Raw genomic sequence first — 16,863 nt, 5'->3', positions numbered from 1 at the left:
GTGTGGTAGAGCTTTATGGGAAAAGCATAAAACTCAGAAATCCTGGCTCCAATCCTGGCTGTGTCATTTTTAGCAAATAGGGAAGACTCTTTATCTCTCTGGCTCTTTTTTTTTCCATCTGTTGACTATGGCTAATACCATTTTGAAGATTTTTTTTGTGAGGGATTAAATCAGATAATGTACGTAAAGATGCGATATAAGCTGTGAACTCTTACTCAGATGTCTGATATACTATTATTTGAAATGCTGTTGGATAAACAGGGATATCCATTTAAAGTGAAACAAAATGTAAAACCACCAGGAATGCAAATATCAAACTAATCTGACTTGGCAGGGGCGCCTGGGTGGCTCAGTCGGTTAAGTCCAACTTTGGCCTAGGTCATGATCTCGCCAGTCCCGAGTTTGAGTCCCCCCATTAGGCTCTGTGCTGACAGCTCAGAGCCTGGAGCCTGCTTCAGATTCTGTGTTGCTCTCTCTCTCTCTGCTCCTCCCGCACGCACACACACACACACACTCTCTCTCTCTCTCTCTCTCTCTCTCAAAAATAAACATTAAAAATAATTAATCTGACTTGGTAAGCTAAATAAATATTGACTGCATGGCTTCCAAATATTAGCGTACATCTGGAAGTGCTTATTGATGCCAATTCTTGGGTTGGCATCTTAGATTTCATTGGTTGGGAAAGAGGCCAGGTTTCTGCATTTTAAAATTATCCCAGTTGATACTGGTAAGTCAGGGCCATACATTGAGAAAGAGTGAAATATTAGGCACTTGAGAGACTACAGGTCCCCAAAACTCCATTCTAGTGACTTGCAAAGGCATCCAGACTAATCCCCTATTAGGAAGCATTTTGATTATTTCATATTATAATGGATTTCAAGGCTTCCAAATTTGGGCTTTGTACACAGAGCAATCATCCATCACCCACCCCCAATACATATACACAAACATACACATGTATATTTACATATGTGTATCATAGACTGATTAATGGAAAAATTTTTCCTCGTAATATGCGAATAAATAATAATGTAAAGACACAAAATAATGCAGACATTAATTAGGCAGTTAAAAGTTGAATATGCATTGCTATAAGATATCAAATGTGTTTCTCTTTTTCTTGTCATACTGTTGATTGTGCGTGGCATAAAGAAAAGACTACAAGCCAGCAGAGGCCAGGGAATTGCTAAGGAAGAGCCAAACCAGAAACCAGTAGATAATGCAAGTCATTAGGCATGAGTCTTCTCAACAGATACGCTTCACTATTTGGACAAACAAGCATCAAGAGATTTCCAAGCTGGTGGCTCAGTTAATATGTGAAGTTCTTTTCAGTACAGCAGGGAGCATTTCTAGAGTTGAGATTAGAACTAGAGATGCATTTCAAAAATACTAATATAGTCTTAATTTTATTTTGTAGATACCATGTTTAGGGATGTTTAAATTTTCCATTTGGATAACCATATGTGTATTGTATGTAGGCATGATGCAAGTATACATATAATACACTTAAACGTGTGTGTGATATTCACATACATATGTAAATGTATATATGTACATGTCAATATAAGTGAAGAGAGTAAATCAGGTGTCTTCATTTTTGCCAAAGTCAGGTAAAAGTCAACTGTTTAGTGGCTTACTTTTTTTTTTTAATCAGTAAGTTTCGTGTCTTGAAATGACGAAGTGTGGGACATTTTATAAAGGAGGAGAATGATTTGTGCCAATATATACATTCTAAAGATGTCATAAATTCTTTACTTGTTTTTAACTAAAAGTCTTGGATGATGAGTTAATTCTCACATTATACTGGGTAAATGTGTTTTGTTTTTAGGACATGGTTTGTTGTTATTTGTTTTGGCTAAACTAGTTCATGGTGAATATTTAATTTACAAAATAGATTATAATACCAATACTACCCTTTATAACTCTAGTAATAAAAATACAGTATAGCTTTTCTTTTTTGTTAACAGAGATGCATGGGTGTTCATCAATTCTACAAACTAGAAGATTGCTGCAATTTAGCTGAATCAGTGGAGATTTTTATTTTTTTAATTTTGTGTTTTAAAATTTTAATTATCCCAGAGCCTCTGTAATTTTGAATGATGATGTGACATTCTTAGTGGGGTGTGATGTTTTATCTTTCTTTCCAGATGCAACTCTGAACTTGTGCCAGGGCACATTAATTTGCAAGTGACCACTGATCATGATAGCTTTGGGGAAAACATGTCAGAACATTAACATGTTAATTCTGTTCATCACAGGTTTATGGTGGAACGGATATAAAGTTTAAAAACGTGCAAGGATTATTAGAATTCAGTTTAGATGCACTCTTGGTTTGTCTACCCTTTTATCAAGGTCTGCCAACTTTGTGTGCCAGGTTCCTCTCTTTTTCCATTCTAGGCCACTTCCAAAGCTACAGGGAAATCAAGAGGAAAATAACAGCCTCAAATTTTCCATGACACTGATGGTTGGACTTCAGACACTCTCCAAAGGCCAGGGGAAAGGGAGAACACATGGAAAAGATACAACCAACTTTGTTTCCCACTTCTCTCAGATGTTGATTGAGAGATGATCCCATGATGAAATATTGAAGATAAAATGAAATAAAAGCAGAAACAAAATAGACAAAAACAACTTGCTTAGGAGTGATTTGTTCTTCCTTTCCCCTGTAAAAATCTGCTCTCTGGTTTCTGGCCCAGCATGTAAACAGCTTGGAAATCGTTATTCCCATCTATCCTCACAAAACTTTAAAAAGCTGAATAAAGTAAAAACCAACTGTTTCTTCCTAGATCCATCAGAGAATGGAGACCAGAGGGCAAATCACTGTCTCTAAACTAGAGAGGCAGACAGGCATATACAGAAAATCAGGACTCACTGGTGCAGAAGCCCAAAAGCAGAAACCTCCATCTGGGGTAGGAAAATTAAAACTGTTAACTGACTTATTGCTGGAAGCTCAGTATGAACAAGCTAGAACATTAAAAACTCCAGGGGACTGGGGACATCACCCATTTGTGAATTTTACCTCCAGGAGCCCTACCAGCTTCTCGCAGTGAAGATCTGAGAAAAATTCCCTCGTGCTTCCAACAAGAAAAGGGAAATAGCAACCATTTTGAAATACACCCAGAACATTCTGTTCTTTTTAACAAAGCTCTTCTCAGGCGAAACTATATTACATTACAGTGCCTAATAAACTGGGGTTATATCTGAGTCTAAACTACCTGGGGGAAAGGGAAATACCAATTCCAGCCCAGTCTTGTCTGCTTCCTGGGGATAAACAAATAACCAATTTAAGCCCCTTATACTGTTCCTATGTCACTTAAGGGGGGGGAGGGTGGGGGCCGGGGAGATCATCTCAAACAACCAAGGAGCATCTGTGAAGGTCACAGCTCAGGGGCACAATAAAAGACTGAGATCTAATCATTGGACTATATACTGCTTCCCTTCCCACACTTACACACGACTCCCTCCGCATTGATAAAAGGTTCCCGTATAAAAGAAGAAGCAAATGTAAAAAACAAAACAAAACAAAACTCATGTCTCAGACCTTATGTTAGAAGAGATATCTAAGGAAACCCAAATACAATAGGGGAGCCAAAAACAAATACACCAGAGGAAAATACAGCCTCCAAAACCTACAGCTACAGAAACAGGGAACGCAGCCTAAGGCCTAGTTAAACATAAAACCTCACATTAAAGGCCATCTTAGTTTCTTCTATGCAGTACATTATGTTCAACTTTCAACAAAAAATTACAAGGTACGTTAAAAAAAAAAAACAGTTTGAAGAGGCAGAGCAAGCATGAGAAGCTGATTCGGATGTAGAAGGGATTCAGGAATTATCAGACATGGAATTAAAGACAACTGTGATTAAAATACTCAGGGCTCTAATGGAAAAGGTAGACGACATGCAAGAACAGGCGAGCAATGTAAGCAGAGAGATGGATACACTAAGAAAACAATCAAAAGGAAACACAAATCAAGTGAGGAATTCCTTTGATGGGCTTATTAATATTAATATTATATTAATATTAATTATATTACGTTAATATATTAAATATTATATTAATATTAACATACCACAGCTAAGGAAAGAAATCAGTGGGCTTGAGGATGTCAACAGACACTTGCAAAACTGAGATACAATGAGAGTACCGGAAAAGAACAAAGAAAGAACAGAAAAAATATTTGAAGCAACGATGACTGAGAATTGTCCCAAATTAGTAATACTCAGTACTATGGATTGGATTGTTTCCCCTTAAAATTCATATGTTGAAGCCCTAACTCCCAGTAAGTTCAGAATAGGACTGCATTTGGAAATGGACCTTTAGAGAGATAATTAAGGTTAAATGAGATCATAAGACTGAGACCCTAATCCAACATGACCGATGTCTTTACAAGAAGAAGAAGAGACACCAGGGATATGCATGCATCGAGAAAAGACCATGTGAAAACACAGTGAAAAGGTGGCCATCACTAGCCAAGGAGCAAGGTCTCAGTTCTCCTGAGACTAACTATCCTAACAGCATTTTGATCATGGACTTCTAGCTTCCAGAACAATGAGGGGGGGAAAAAAAACACCTTCTGTTGTTTATGTTACCTAGTCTGTGGTATCTTGTTATGGGAGCCCTAGCAAACAAATATAGGCATCAAACCACAGATCCAGGGTGCTCATAGAACATCAGATATGATTAATACCAAAACATCTTCCCTCTTTCCCTCTCTGTCTCTGTCTCTCTTTCTATCTATATTTATATATCTATCTATATCTATATCTATCTGTATCTATATCTGTATCTATCTATCTATCATCTATCTCTATTATATTCTGAAGGTGAAAAACCAAAGACCAAGGAAGAAATTGGGGGGAACCAAAAGACGTTGAAAGAAATTGGGGGGAAGATGGGGGAAAACACATTTAGAGAACAAAGGATAAGAATTACATGAAATTTCTCATCAGAAACCACACAAGCAAAAAAAGAGTGGAATGAGATATTTAATATGTCGAAAGAAAAGACTGAAAACCTAGAATTCTTTATCCTGCAAAATTATCCTTCAAAAGTGAAGAAGAAATAGACACTTTCTCAGACAAATGAAAATTGAGGATATCTGTTGTCAGTAGGCCTGTCTTATAAGAAATGCTAACAGAAGTTCTTCAAAGAAAAGTAAAGTTATATAGCTTGAAACTCAGATCTACATAAAGAAGGAAGACTTCTAGAGAAGGAATCAATGAAGGCAAAACAAAGTATTTTATTTTTAGTATTCTTAATTGATCTAAAGGATAATCATTTGTTCAAAACAGTAACAGCAACAATATATTCAGTGATTATAGCTTATAATTAAGTGAAGGGAATGACAGCAGTGTTGTAAGGTTGGGAGGAAGAAAGTGGGGATATTCTCTTATGAGGTCCTTATACTACTCATAAACTTTATAGTGTTATCTGAAAGTGATCTTAGATTGGTTGTAAATGCATATTTAAAACTCTAGGGGAATCTTTAAACAAAAGCATATGAAATGCTCAGTTAAAAGAAGAGAAGGCAGAGAAAAGATGGAAGTAAAAAAGAAAGAAAGAAAAGAAAAACAAAGAAAAAGGGAAATAAATAGAAAATAGCTACAAATAGGATAGATATTAATCCAACTATATTAATAATCACTTTAAATGTAATGATCTAAATATGCCAATTAAAAGACAAAGACTCTCAGAGTGGACAAAAGATAGGACCTAATTATACGCTGTCTACAAAAAACCCACTTTAAAAATAAAGACACAGATAGGTTACAAATAAAGGGGAGGACAAAAATTTGCCATGCTAACACTAATAAAAAGAAAGCTAGAAGAGTAGCTAAATTAATTTCAAAGCAGACTTCAGAAAAAATAACAACTATTAAGAAGAAACAGAGACATTATTATGATGAAGGGGTTAATTCTTCATGAAGACATAAAAATCCATGTTTATTCTCCTAATAACAAGCATCAAAACACTTGAGACAAAAACTGAGAGACTTCAAAGAGAAATGGCAAATATATATTATGATTAAAGACTTCAGCACACATCTATCTGTAGTTGAGAGATCCCGTGGTGGAAAAATTGGTAAAGACAAGCTGAACAGAAGAGCATCCTCAATCAATCAGATCAAATTGACATTTATATCCATCAACAGCAGAATGTATAATCTTCTCAGGCTCCAATGGGACATTCACCAAAACAGACCCTGTCCTAGGCCATAAAGTACACTCTAACAAATTTTGAAAATAGAAATCTTACAGAGTATGCTTTCAGACAGCAATGAAATTAAACCAGAAATTAGTAACAGAAAGATCACTAGAAAGCCCTCACATGTTTGCAAGTAAACAACACACTTGAAAATAACGTTTTCAAAAAATTTCAAGACAAAAAAAAAAAAAACACTTTCACTAAAGGACACTAAGAATACAGGTTATCAATTCTGTAATGCAGTGAAAGCTGTGCTTAGAGGGAAATTGATAGCATTGAATACATTTTTTTACATTTTTTTAAAAAAGATCTAAAACCAATAAACTACACTTCCAAAATAGGAAGTGAAGAAAAGGAAGAGAGCAAATTAAATCCAAAGGAAGAAGAAGAAAAGAAATACTAAGAATTTACAGCAGAAATCAATGAACTTGAAACAGAAAACCAGTAAGGAAATTCAATAAAATCAAAAGTTGGTTATTTGAAGAGATCAATATTAATAAACCTCTAGGAAAGCTAACCAAGAAAACAAAGACAAAAATTACTAATATAATAAATTTTAAAAAGGGCTATTACTACTGATACCATAGACTTTAAAAAGATAGTAAAGGAATATTTTTTAATTGTTTTTTTTTAAAATTTTTTTTTAACGTTTTTATTTATTTTTGAGACAGAGAGAGACAGAGCATGAACGGGGGAGGGACAGAGAGAGAGGGAGACACAGAATCAGAAGCAGGCTCCAGGCTCTGAGCCATCAGCCCACAGCCCGACGCGGGGCTCGAACTCGCGGACCGCGAGATCGTGACCTGGGTGAGGTCGGACGCTTAACCGACTGCGCCACCCAGGCGCCCCTTTGATTGTTTTTAACGTTTATTTATTATTGAGAGACAGACACAGACAGAGCAGGAGCATGGGAGGAGCAAAGAGAGGAGGAGACACAGAATCTGAAACAGGCTCCAGGCTCTGAGCTGTCAGCGCAGGGCTGGAACTCACAAACTGCGAGATCATGACCCAAGCTGAAGTCGGTCGCTCAATTGACTAAGCCATCCAGGCTCCCCAGTAAAGGAATATTTTTGATTAATTAACTAATTAATTAATTAAGAGAGAATCCCAAGCAAGCTCCATGCTGTCAGCACAGCACCTGATGCAGACCTTGAGCCCACAAATCATAGGATCCATGCATGACCTGAGCCAAAACCAAGAGTCAGATGCTCAACTGACTGAGTCCCCCAGGCACCCCACAAAAAAAGATAGTAGAGGAATATTAAAAAAAAACTCTAGCCTACAAATATGGTAACCTATATAAAATACACCCATTTTTTGAAAGATACAATCTAAGAAAAGCCACACAAGGATAAAAACATAATCTGAATAGACCTATAACTGTTAAATAAGTTGAATCAATAACTGAGAATCTACCAAAACAGAAAGCACCAAGATGTTTTCAATGGTGAATTCTACCAAACATTTAAAGAAGAAATGATACCAACTCTCCACAGTCTCTTCCAGAAAAGAGGCAAAATAAAAAGGAGTCATTTATAACAGTCTATGAGTACAGTATTATCCTAAGAGTAAAATCATAAAAACACATTACAAAAATGGTAAAGTATATATCAATATTCCCATGAACATAAATACAAAGATCTCCAATAAAATATTGGCAATCCACATCCAACAATGTAAAAAGAATCATATACCATAGCTAAGTGACATTTATTCTTGGTACGCAAGCCTGGCTGACCATTTGAAAGCCAATTAATGAAACCCATCACATCAAGAGACTAAAAAATAAAAACTATATGATCATATCAATAAATGCAAAGAAAGAATTTTTTTAAAATTTTGTTTAATGTTTATTTATTTTTGAGAGAGACAGAGTGTGAGCGGGAGAGGGTCAGAGAGAGAGGGAGACACAGAATCTGAAGTAGACTCCAGGCTCCAAGCTGTCAGCATAGAGCCCGATGCGGGGCTGGAACTCACGAACTGCGAGATCATGACCTGAGGTGAAGTCAGGCACTCAACCGACTGAGCCACCCAGGCGCCCCATTGCAGAGAAAGAATTTGACAAAATCTAGCACCTGTTCATTAAAACAAAACAAAACAACTCTCAACAAACTAGGAATAGAGGGAGACTTCCTCAACTTAGTAGAGAACATCTACAAAAACCCTATGGCTAACAGCATAATAAATGGTTAGAAACTAGATGCTTTCCTGTTAAGGTGAGGAACAAAGCAAAGGTGTCCCTTTGCACACTCCTATTCAGTATCTTCTGTTAAGTTCTAGCTAATTCAGTAATACAAGAAAAATAAATTAAATGTATACAATTTGGACAGGAAGAAAGAAAACTGTCTTTGTTCACAAATGACATGTTTATCTATGCAGAAAATCTAAAAGGCAACCAAAAAACACTTAGAACTACTAAGTGATTATGACAAGTTTGAATGATAAAAATTTGCTTTTTTTGTAATCCAATAATGAACAATTCGAATTAGAAATGAAATATGCAGTACCATTAACATTAGCATACAAATGTAAATAGTGTGCTAAAAAAAATAGTTTCTTTTAAGAAATTTAATGAAATGAGTACCAGATTTTTTAAAAACAATATATTTCATTTGACTAATGATTCAAAATATTATTTTGACATTTAAAAATAAACATTATTTTTGACATTTATTTTATTGTTTAATGGGAGATTTTTAATTAAAGTATAGTGACACACAATATCACATTAGTTTCAAGTATACAAAACAGTGATTCAACGAGTTTATACATTATGCTGTATTCACCACAAGCCATTCTATTAGAATGGCTAAACTTCAAAATACTAAACACTGGTGAGGATGTCGAGCAGTAGGAGCTCTCATTCATTGCTGCTCAAGATGCAAAATGGTACAGCCACTCTAGAAAATTATTTGGCCATGTCTTACAAAGCTAAGCATAACCTTACCATATAATCAAGTAATTGTTCTCCCAAGGAGTTGTCCAAATGAATGGAAAACCAATGCCCCACAAACCCTGCATACTAATGTTTACAGCAGCTTTATTCAGTTACCAAATGTGGAAGCAGCCAAGACGTTCTTCAGTTGGTGAATGGATAAACAAACTGTGGTATATTCATAAAATGGAATGTTATCCTGTTATAAAAAGGCAGTGAGCTATCCCATCATGCAAAGACATGGAAGAACTTAAACACATGTTATTAAGTAAAAAAAAAAAAATCTGAAAAGGCTCCCTACTGTATTATTCCAATTATATGACATTCTGGAAAAGGAAAAACTACGGAGACAGGAAAAAGAGCAGTGGTTGCCAGGGGTTCAGGAGGGAAAAGGGAAGGATGAATAACTGGAGCACAGGGAATTTTTAGGGCAATAAACCTATTCTGTAGGACACAGTAATGGTGGATGCATGTCATTATACCTTTGTCAAAACCCACAGAATATACAATACAAAGATTAAACTCTAATGTAAACTAGGGACTTTAGTGAATTATAATGCATCAATATTGGTTCATCAATAGCAACAAATGTACCACTCTAATGTAAGGTATTAATAATAGGGAAGAGTATGAGTAGGATTGAGGTGGTTTTATACATTCCGTTCAGGTTTTTTTTTTTTTTGGTATACCTATCAAACTACTCTAAAAACTAGAAATTAGAAAAAAACTGGCTTCAAAAATAGACATAGGAGTATAGTTACATCAAAAGTGAATGATAAAGAATTTGGGAGTGGTATGGAGGACTATGAAATAGAACTGTAGATGCTCTTAAGTTAAAGCCCTTATGAAATAAACAACATCTAAATTACGTGCCAAAATGAATGAAGCTGGAGCAACCCTCTTTCCCCTCTGCAGTTTTGTTAATGGGATGGACTCATTGGAAAACTTCGCAATGTTTTAGGGCAGGAAACAAACAATGCCTACTTTTAGAAAAGTGAAGTTCTTTCATGGCTTCTGTTTCAATGTACAACTCTGTTACTGTGTCTACTTGTTAGCACAGTACTCTCGAGCTTCCTCGTGCCTTGTCCTCCAAGCCCTCACTGCAAGCACTTTGTGCTAGATCATTCTTGATGCACATACACCTGGGGAAGTCCATTCCTGACCCCATTTTAATTGGCTTGGAGTGGAATGATTCTTGCTCTTGGATGGAAAATATCAGAAATCTCACTTAAGTTGATTGTCAAAGAGTGGTGTTCATAGATGTGTAGCCCTGCAGCCCATACTGGCTTGTCTTAAGCACTAAACATAATCAACATATTCTGCTTTTCTACAACACCGAGGTGAATACAGAAAAGTGTTTCTCCACATAAACTGACCTGTAAAGGTTTATTTTTTGCAGAACCTACTTGGTAAATTCAAACTGGTGGTGGAAACAGAGGTTGGGATGCCAATATATAGTGAAAGAAAACATTCCTCAAACCTGCTTAAGCACTAAACTCCTGTCTGCCCCAAGTTATCTTAGAAAAGACAGACTAAGTAATCACTGTGCTTTGGGCTTTGTGGCCCAACCACATCACAGCATCAATATCCTCTTTATAAATTTTTTTTAATGTTTATTTATTTTGAGACAGAGAGAGACAGAGCATGAATGGGGGAGGGTCAGAGAGAGAGGGAGACACAGAACCTGAAGCAGGCTCCAGGCTCTGAGCTGTCAGCACAGAGCCCGACGCAGGGCTTGAACTCACGGACTGTGAGATCATGACCTGAGCCAAAGTCGGAAGCTCAACTGACTGAGCCACCCATCAATATCCTCTTTATAAACAGGAGCTCACATTTCATAACAGTATTTTTTAAGCACATGCTGGTAGGAAATTCAAAGTTGGATAATTTGTATTGCTGCTATGATTTATTTGTGTCTAAAAAGAAAAATCATAGAAGATGTGGCATCATCGCCTGTGGAGGTGATGCAGTGTCTAAGATCATGATTATTTACTTCCTCTCTTTTTTTTATAACATCTTATTGAATAACTATTTTTCCTTCACTTGTATATAATCCAAGCAAGCTAGACACAAACAGCTATATGTTTATTCAGGAGGGAAAATAAAATATGATAATTACAAGCTATGTCTATGGTTAGTTAACAAATTGCCGGTACTCCAGCTTTGGGTAGAAAATAGAAGGTGACCCTCTCTAAAATGGACACACTAGGAGTTAATGTGAAACCGAATTACATTAATCATTTTGAGATGACTGACTCTGAGGGATGTTCTGTAAATGATTTGCTGTGTAGGCCATGCCATTTCCTCAGGCTTTCCATTGGAACATCAATCTACTGTGAAATGAAACATGAGCCGTTATTGTGAACACTAACATATTTGTGAAGAACACAAAAGATGTGTCTAGAGAGAACACTGAGAGTAAGGATTTGCTTTTCTGCAAGGAACAGAGGCGATGTATCTGCCAGGCAATAATGATGATGAGCAAAAAACAATATTGATTTACTGAATATGAGAGGAGCAATGCCAGTTTCCTTAGGCATATTAATTTTGATTATTCCAATAACTTTAGAAAGCCAGTATTATTATTTCTGCTTGAAAAGTGAGCAGACTGGGACTCAGAAATATTACATGCCTCACCCAAAGTCACAGAGTTGGGACTGTCTGCCTCCAGCTCATGGGGTTTTGGCCGTGAGCTCTTTCTCAGCTGTTCAAGTGTTTCAACCACTAGAATTTCATCCTTTGTAGTGAGACAACTACCAGGCAATATCCCAGGTTAGAAAAGATCTCCACAAAACTCTCTAGATCAGACCCACAAAGAAGCAGCTGTTTTTTTTTTTTTAATAACTTCTTTCTCTAAGTGCCTCAGTTTGAAGAATGTGTGCCCTGAATGAATAAATCAGTGCTCTCACTACTGGAAATGATCATCTATTCTATTAATTTGTAAGTATTCCGGTTTTTAGATGGTTTCCCATGTTAGTTTGAATCTTTGATTGGCATCTTGGATGAAGTACTAAATTCAAGTTTCTGAAATGACAGAAGTGAAGGATAGCTCCATGGGATTTTTCTACAGCCTTCTTATAAAGATGTCTCTCTAAGAGCAATGCCAAAGAAGGCCAGATGCTGTAAAGCTTCTCACTGCCTTTGCATATGCTGGTCCTTTGCTTCAAATGTGTTCTCTGCATTGTCTCCTGACAAATTTCCCCTCCTCCTTCAAAATTCAACTCAAATGGCTCTCAGTTCTGTGAAATCACTCTGCAATTTCCGGAGAAAATTCAATCTCTTGTTTATTTTAAACTTGTACATAATTTTGCACACACTGCTGTTATATTCACTCAGCACTCTATAGGAACTCCTGTATAATTCTTTCTTCTCATCTAACCAAGAGTTACCCAACTTTTTAGATGAAGTCAGAGTCACCCTGTTACCCTAGCACCTAAGACAGTATTTGGTGTAAGAAAAAAATCCTCAATAAATATTTGTAGAAATGACACTTTAAAACCATGCAGTCTTATCTTGGAAAACTGTAGTCTTCAGGAAGATGTGAAAAGATGTGCACTTGTTGGGGGTCTATGTTCTTGAAGAGCTTACCTAAAATCATGGTTGTTGAACCAAGTTCATTCTAAGTTCACTAAACTTGATTTATTACAATTAAACTTCTGTTATAGCTTTCTTTTGCTTGCCTTCACCTTATTTAATATACCTTCTGCTTACAGAATCATAGGATGCCTGAAATAATAGTGAGAAAAATGGAGCCCCAGAAAGTCAAGGGACTTACCACGAATCACATAGCTAAGTGGGAGAGTAAAGTGGAACTCTGGGTCTCTGAGCCCCTTTGTTATTCTTTCTAGTGGACTAAGGTCCTACGGAAAAATAACAATAACTTTTTAAAGCTTGTTTATAGCTTTTTAACTTATTCACAAGAAACCGTTTTTAATAGTTGTGTGGGGCGTTATACCATGGAAAACGTTGCCACCAGGTTTGTGCCTTTCCAAACAAAGCCATTCACAAATTTGATGTTGGCACTATTGGTCCCATAGTGGTATTGTGGTTTTCTTTTCTCACTCACAAAGCAATAAAATGCGAGCACGTGTTCATCCATACATACTGGCTGTCAATAATAAAATGAGAAGATATTGTACTGACCGTAGTCCGTGTTTTCTGGCTCCCAACAATTTGATGGCCAAAAATAGGGTGTCTGTGGAACAAAAAGAAGTGGAACCCAGGTTAAGCAGACACAAAATTAGTAGAGTTCTTGGTTTATGAGCTGTGTTCATCTTTGGCAATTATCCAGAATAGTTTGCTAATGATGTATGTTTTGTAATACAGGGAAAGTACCCAAACAGGCATTGTAAGACTTTCCTTCTACGATTACTTGCTGAGCCATTGTTCAGTCCAAATATGTGCAGCACCAGCAGGTTCTTTAAATGTCATACATTTGCTGCAATTTGACGTCAACTGACATAATGGTAAAAGGTGTGATTGCATCATTCAAAAAAAAAAGTTTTCATCCACAAAGACTGAAAGCAGAGTATTAAATTCAGCACGACTCAAGATGAAATATATTTAAATATAACAAATCATTTTTTTTTGATTCATATATCTCATTATTGTCATCAGTAGACCCAAAAGCTCAACTGTGAAAATTTACCCTAAGATCTGGCTCTGTTAATTATATGATGTAGCTCTCAACATTATCCAACTAGATTTAAACTTTTCTGTCTCACTTAAAAAAATTTTTTTTTCAACGTTTATTTATTTTTGGGACAGAGAGAGACAGAGCATGAACGGGGGAGGGGCAGAGAGAGAGGGAGACACAGAATCGGAAACAGGCTCCAGGCTCTGAGCCATCAGCCCAGAGCCTGATGCGGGGCTCGAACTCACGGACCGCGAGATCGTGACCTGGCTGAAGTCGGACGCTTAACCGACTGCGCCACCCAGGCGCCCCATTCTGTCTCACTTTAAAAAAATATTTCTTCATAGGGGCACCTGGGTGGCTCAGTCAGTTAAGTGTCCGACTTGATTTCAGCTCAGGTCATGATCTCGTGGTCTATGGGTTCTAGCCCCACATCAGGCTCCATGCTGACAGTGCAGAGCCTGCTTGGGATTCTCTCTCTCTCCTTCTCTCTCTGCCCTTCCCCTGCTCATGCTCTCTCTCTCTCTCTCTCAAAATAAATAAATAAATTCTAAAAAATACATTTCTTCATAAAAACACTTACTGTTTTAAAATTTTAAACTGCACAGCCAGAAGTGATTTTTTAAAAACTAATTTTACTTAATCTTAATTTATTTAATTTTAATCTATTTTAATTGATTGGTGTGATTAACAATTGACAAATCTCAGTCTGTGAAGTTCTAGAACCTGACTGACAAAACCACAAAGAAACTGACCAGGAAAACCCTGTTATCATCAACATTTTGTATTTTCTAATAGTGATTTTCTAGCCCCACTAGTTGGACATGCATGACTCCAGACCATGGGGAAACTGAATGACTACTGTGTACTCTCTCAAACTTTGATGATTACTCCAGGACTCGACAGAACAAATGACTGCAGACATCAAACTTGTGGGTTTAATTATATTTATTAGTCAATTACGTTAGCTATCCATGTGTAATGAGCATATTGAGGTAATCTCTGATGAACCATTTGATAATTCCCTCTCTAGAAGATGGATTCTCAGGAAGGGGGAAAGGATAATTGGGGAGAACTGTTTGAATCTCTGAGGGAGAGCCTTTTCAAATTGCTTGAGACTTTCAGGGGATTTTGATTTAGCCTCTACTTCTGGGAATTGCTAATATAATAAAGAAGTCTACTGATGTTAATTGTGTACACATGTGAACAAAATGACAACAAGAATTCGAGGTGGGGCGAGTTGAAACACTAGAAAAAGCAAGACATCAAGAATTTTTATAACCCCATCCTCACCTGAATCCCACTTGACTCCTTGGGAGATAGAGCTTTGAGGGTAAAATTGGGTCAGGATTTAGGGGAACCATAGGGGGACAAGTAGTTAAAAATCTTGCTTTCATGAGGGCCATTGGTTTTTGAGATACTTCTCAAAAGTGTTATTTCCTGAGGGTTGCTTCTTTATTTTGTGAGGGGCGTGTGTGTGTGTGTGTGTGTGTGTGTGTGTGTGTGTGTGTGTGTACATGTACCTTACTTTTAAAACACTTCTTCTAGTCAGACTGGTCAGACACGTACTTTTTTTCTCAAAGCCACAAAGAATGTTCTTAACTTCATTCTCACCATTTTTCTTTATTCTTCCATCATTTACTTTAGTGACAATTCCCTGACTAAAAGTAACAGAATGAAGCTATTTTATGTTCTGATATTATGTGGAAATGCCATCAAACCAACATTCTTCACTAATATTGCAAGATTTTTTTCTAGGAAAAGTATTTTAATTTATAGTAAAAGAGAATTTAAAGAATAACAAATGCTTATAATTCACTGAAATTTAAAAATTTACTTTCAAAGTTCAACTAGATTTCAGGACGTTTTAATATATGAGTTTCTCTTTGCTTTTCAGAGTTGGCTTCTTTCAACTATGATAAAATTGAGCTAGCTATTCCTCAGTAACTTTTAGCACATATACTACTGTAATGAAAGTCAGGAAACTGACCTAGAGAATCATGTCAGATCTCAATTCCAGCTAGCTAATAGAGGATAATTAGACAATTGCAAGTTTACAATAAATATAGAAATCACATGCTTTATATTGTGCTGAAAAATGGAGACGAATTTACATACTGCAGCATATCAATGAAATTAAATGAAGAGTTCCATTTGTCTCAAGTTCATGCCCAGAAGCTTCTTCAGATTCCTAATGATAGTTAAAATCTCAGTCATTCACTGGTAGAGTAGTAAATATGATATGGCAAGTTTCCTATTTTAATTCATGATTTTTGAAATCCTCCCAGGGAGTTGAATTGCAGCTCAGTGTAATAAAGAACTTTCTGCTGCTTGGAACCAACACAAAAATGGAGGTGGACACCTTGAACAAGAATGTGTTTTCTCTTACTAGAGCTGTTCAAATAAAAACCGATTAATGCCTTCACAGTCATTACAGCAGGAATTCAATGACCCCTGACTTTTCTGGAGCTTCTTTTGTTTGCTTTTTAAATCTCAGTTTTAAGATCCTATGACTATTAGATATACAAATATGTCATATTTAGATCCTATTTCAAATGTTAATAGGTCTTTAAAACATTTACCATTTAATATTTAACATTAATTAATGTAATTTAAAAGACTATCATCTGTCATCTATGTAGGCACATTGAAAAATTGCTAGCCTTCTGCCAATACCTAGCAGTGATGTAATACATCTATCACTTGCACCCATTCCCTTGCTTTGTTCTAAAGCTCTTAAAAAACAGTCTCTCCTCTCTCCAGAATGTAGGGTGACCCATTCCCAGCTCTGCTCATCTTTGATCCATGGCCATGACTAAGACATATAAACCTTGTCTGCCTACTATTTCAATACAGGGAGGACAAGAGCAGAGTCAAACATTGTCAATCACGTTAACTCACAACATCATCACCAACTTTGGGCCATGTCTGAGCTAGTTTGCTTTAAGAAAAAAAATTTAAACTAGGTAATTCTCCAGAAATAAGTAGACTGTATACAATGCTTCCCTTACAGATATGTTATTTTGCACAGAGATAGTTTTACTTGTAATATGATTGTGAGGATAGATAAAAGTTGTTATTTTTGTA

The 16,863-nt window shown here is 36.4% G+C and overlaps 1 protein-coding gene across 4 annotated transcripts in view; it reads right to left on the bottom strand.

The window, feature by feature from the left end:
- Positions 1 to 16,863, bottom strand: part of RGS7 (regulator of G protein signaling 7) — a 528,155-nt gene that overhangs the window by 131,957 nt on the left and 379,335 nt on the right. For all 4 annotated transcript variants that reach the window (XR_007148335.1, XM_047841359.1, XM_047841360.1 and 1 more), the window contains exon 6: positions 13,287 to 13,338. Coding sequence is in view for 3 of the 4 variants with exons in the window: in XM_047841359.1 (XP_047697315.1) it covers positions 13,287 to 13,338 (52 nt within the window). In the remaining variant the exon portion in view is untranslated. The remainder of the gene's footprint in view (positions 1 to 13,286; positions 13,339 to 16,863) is intronic.

Source organism: Prionailurus viverrinus, chromosome F1 (assembly GCF_022837055.1).
Source record: "Prionailurus viverrinus isolate Anna chromosome F1, UM_Priviv_1.0, whole genome shotgun sequence".
Taxonomy (NCBI): Eukaryota; Metazoa; Chordata; class Mammalia; order Carnivora; family Felidae; genus Prionailurus; species Prionailurus viverrinus.
The sequence above is the reverse complement of the archived record's forward strand: the minus strand, read 5'-3'. Positions and strand labels throughout refer to the sequence as shown.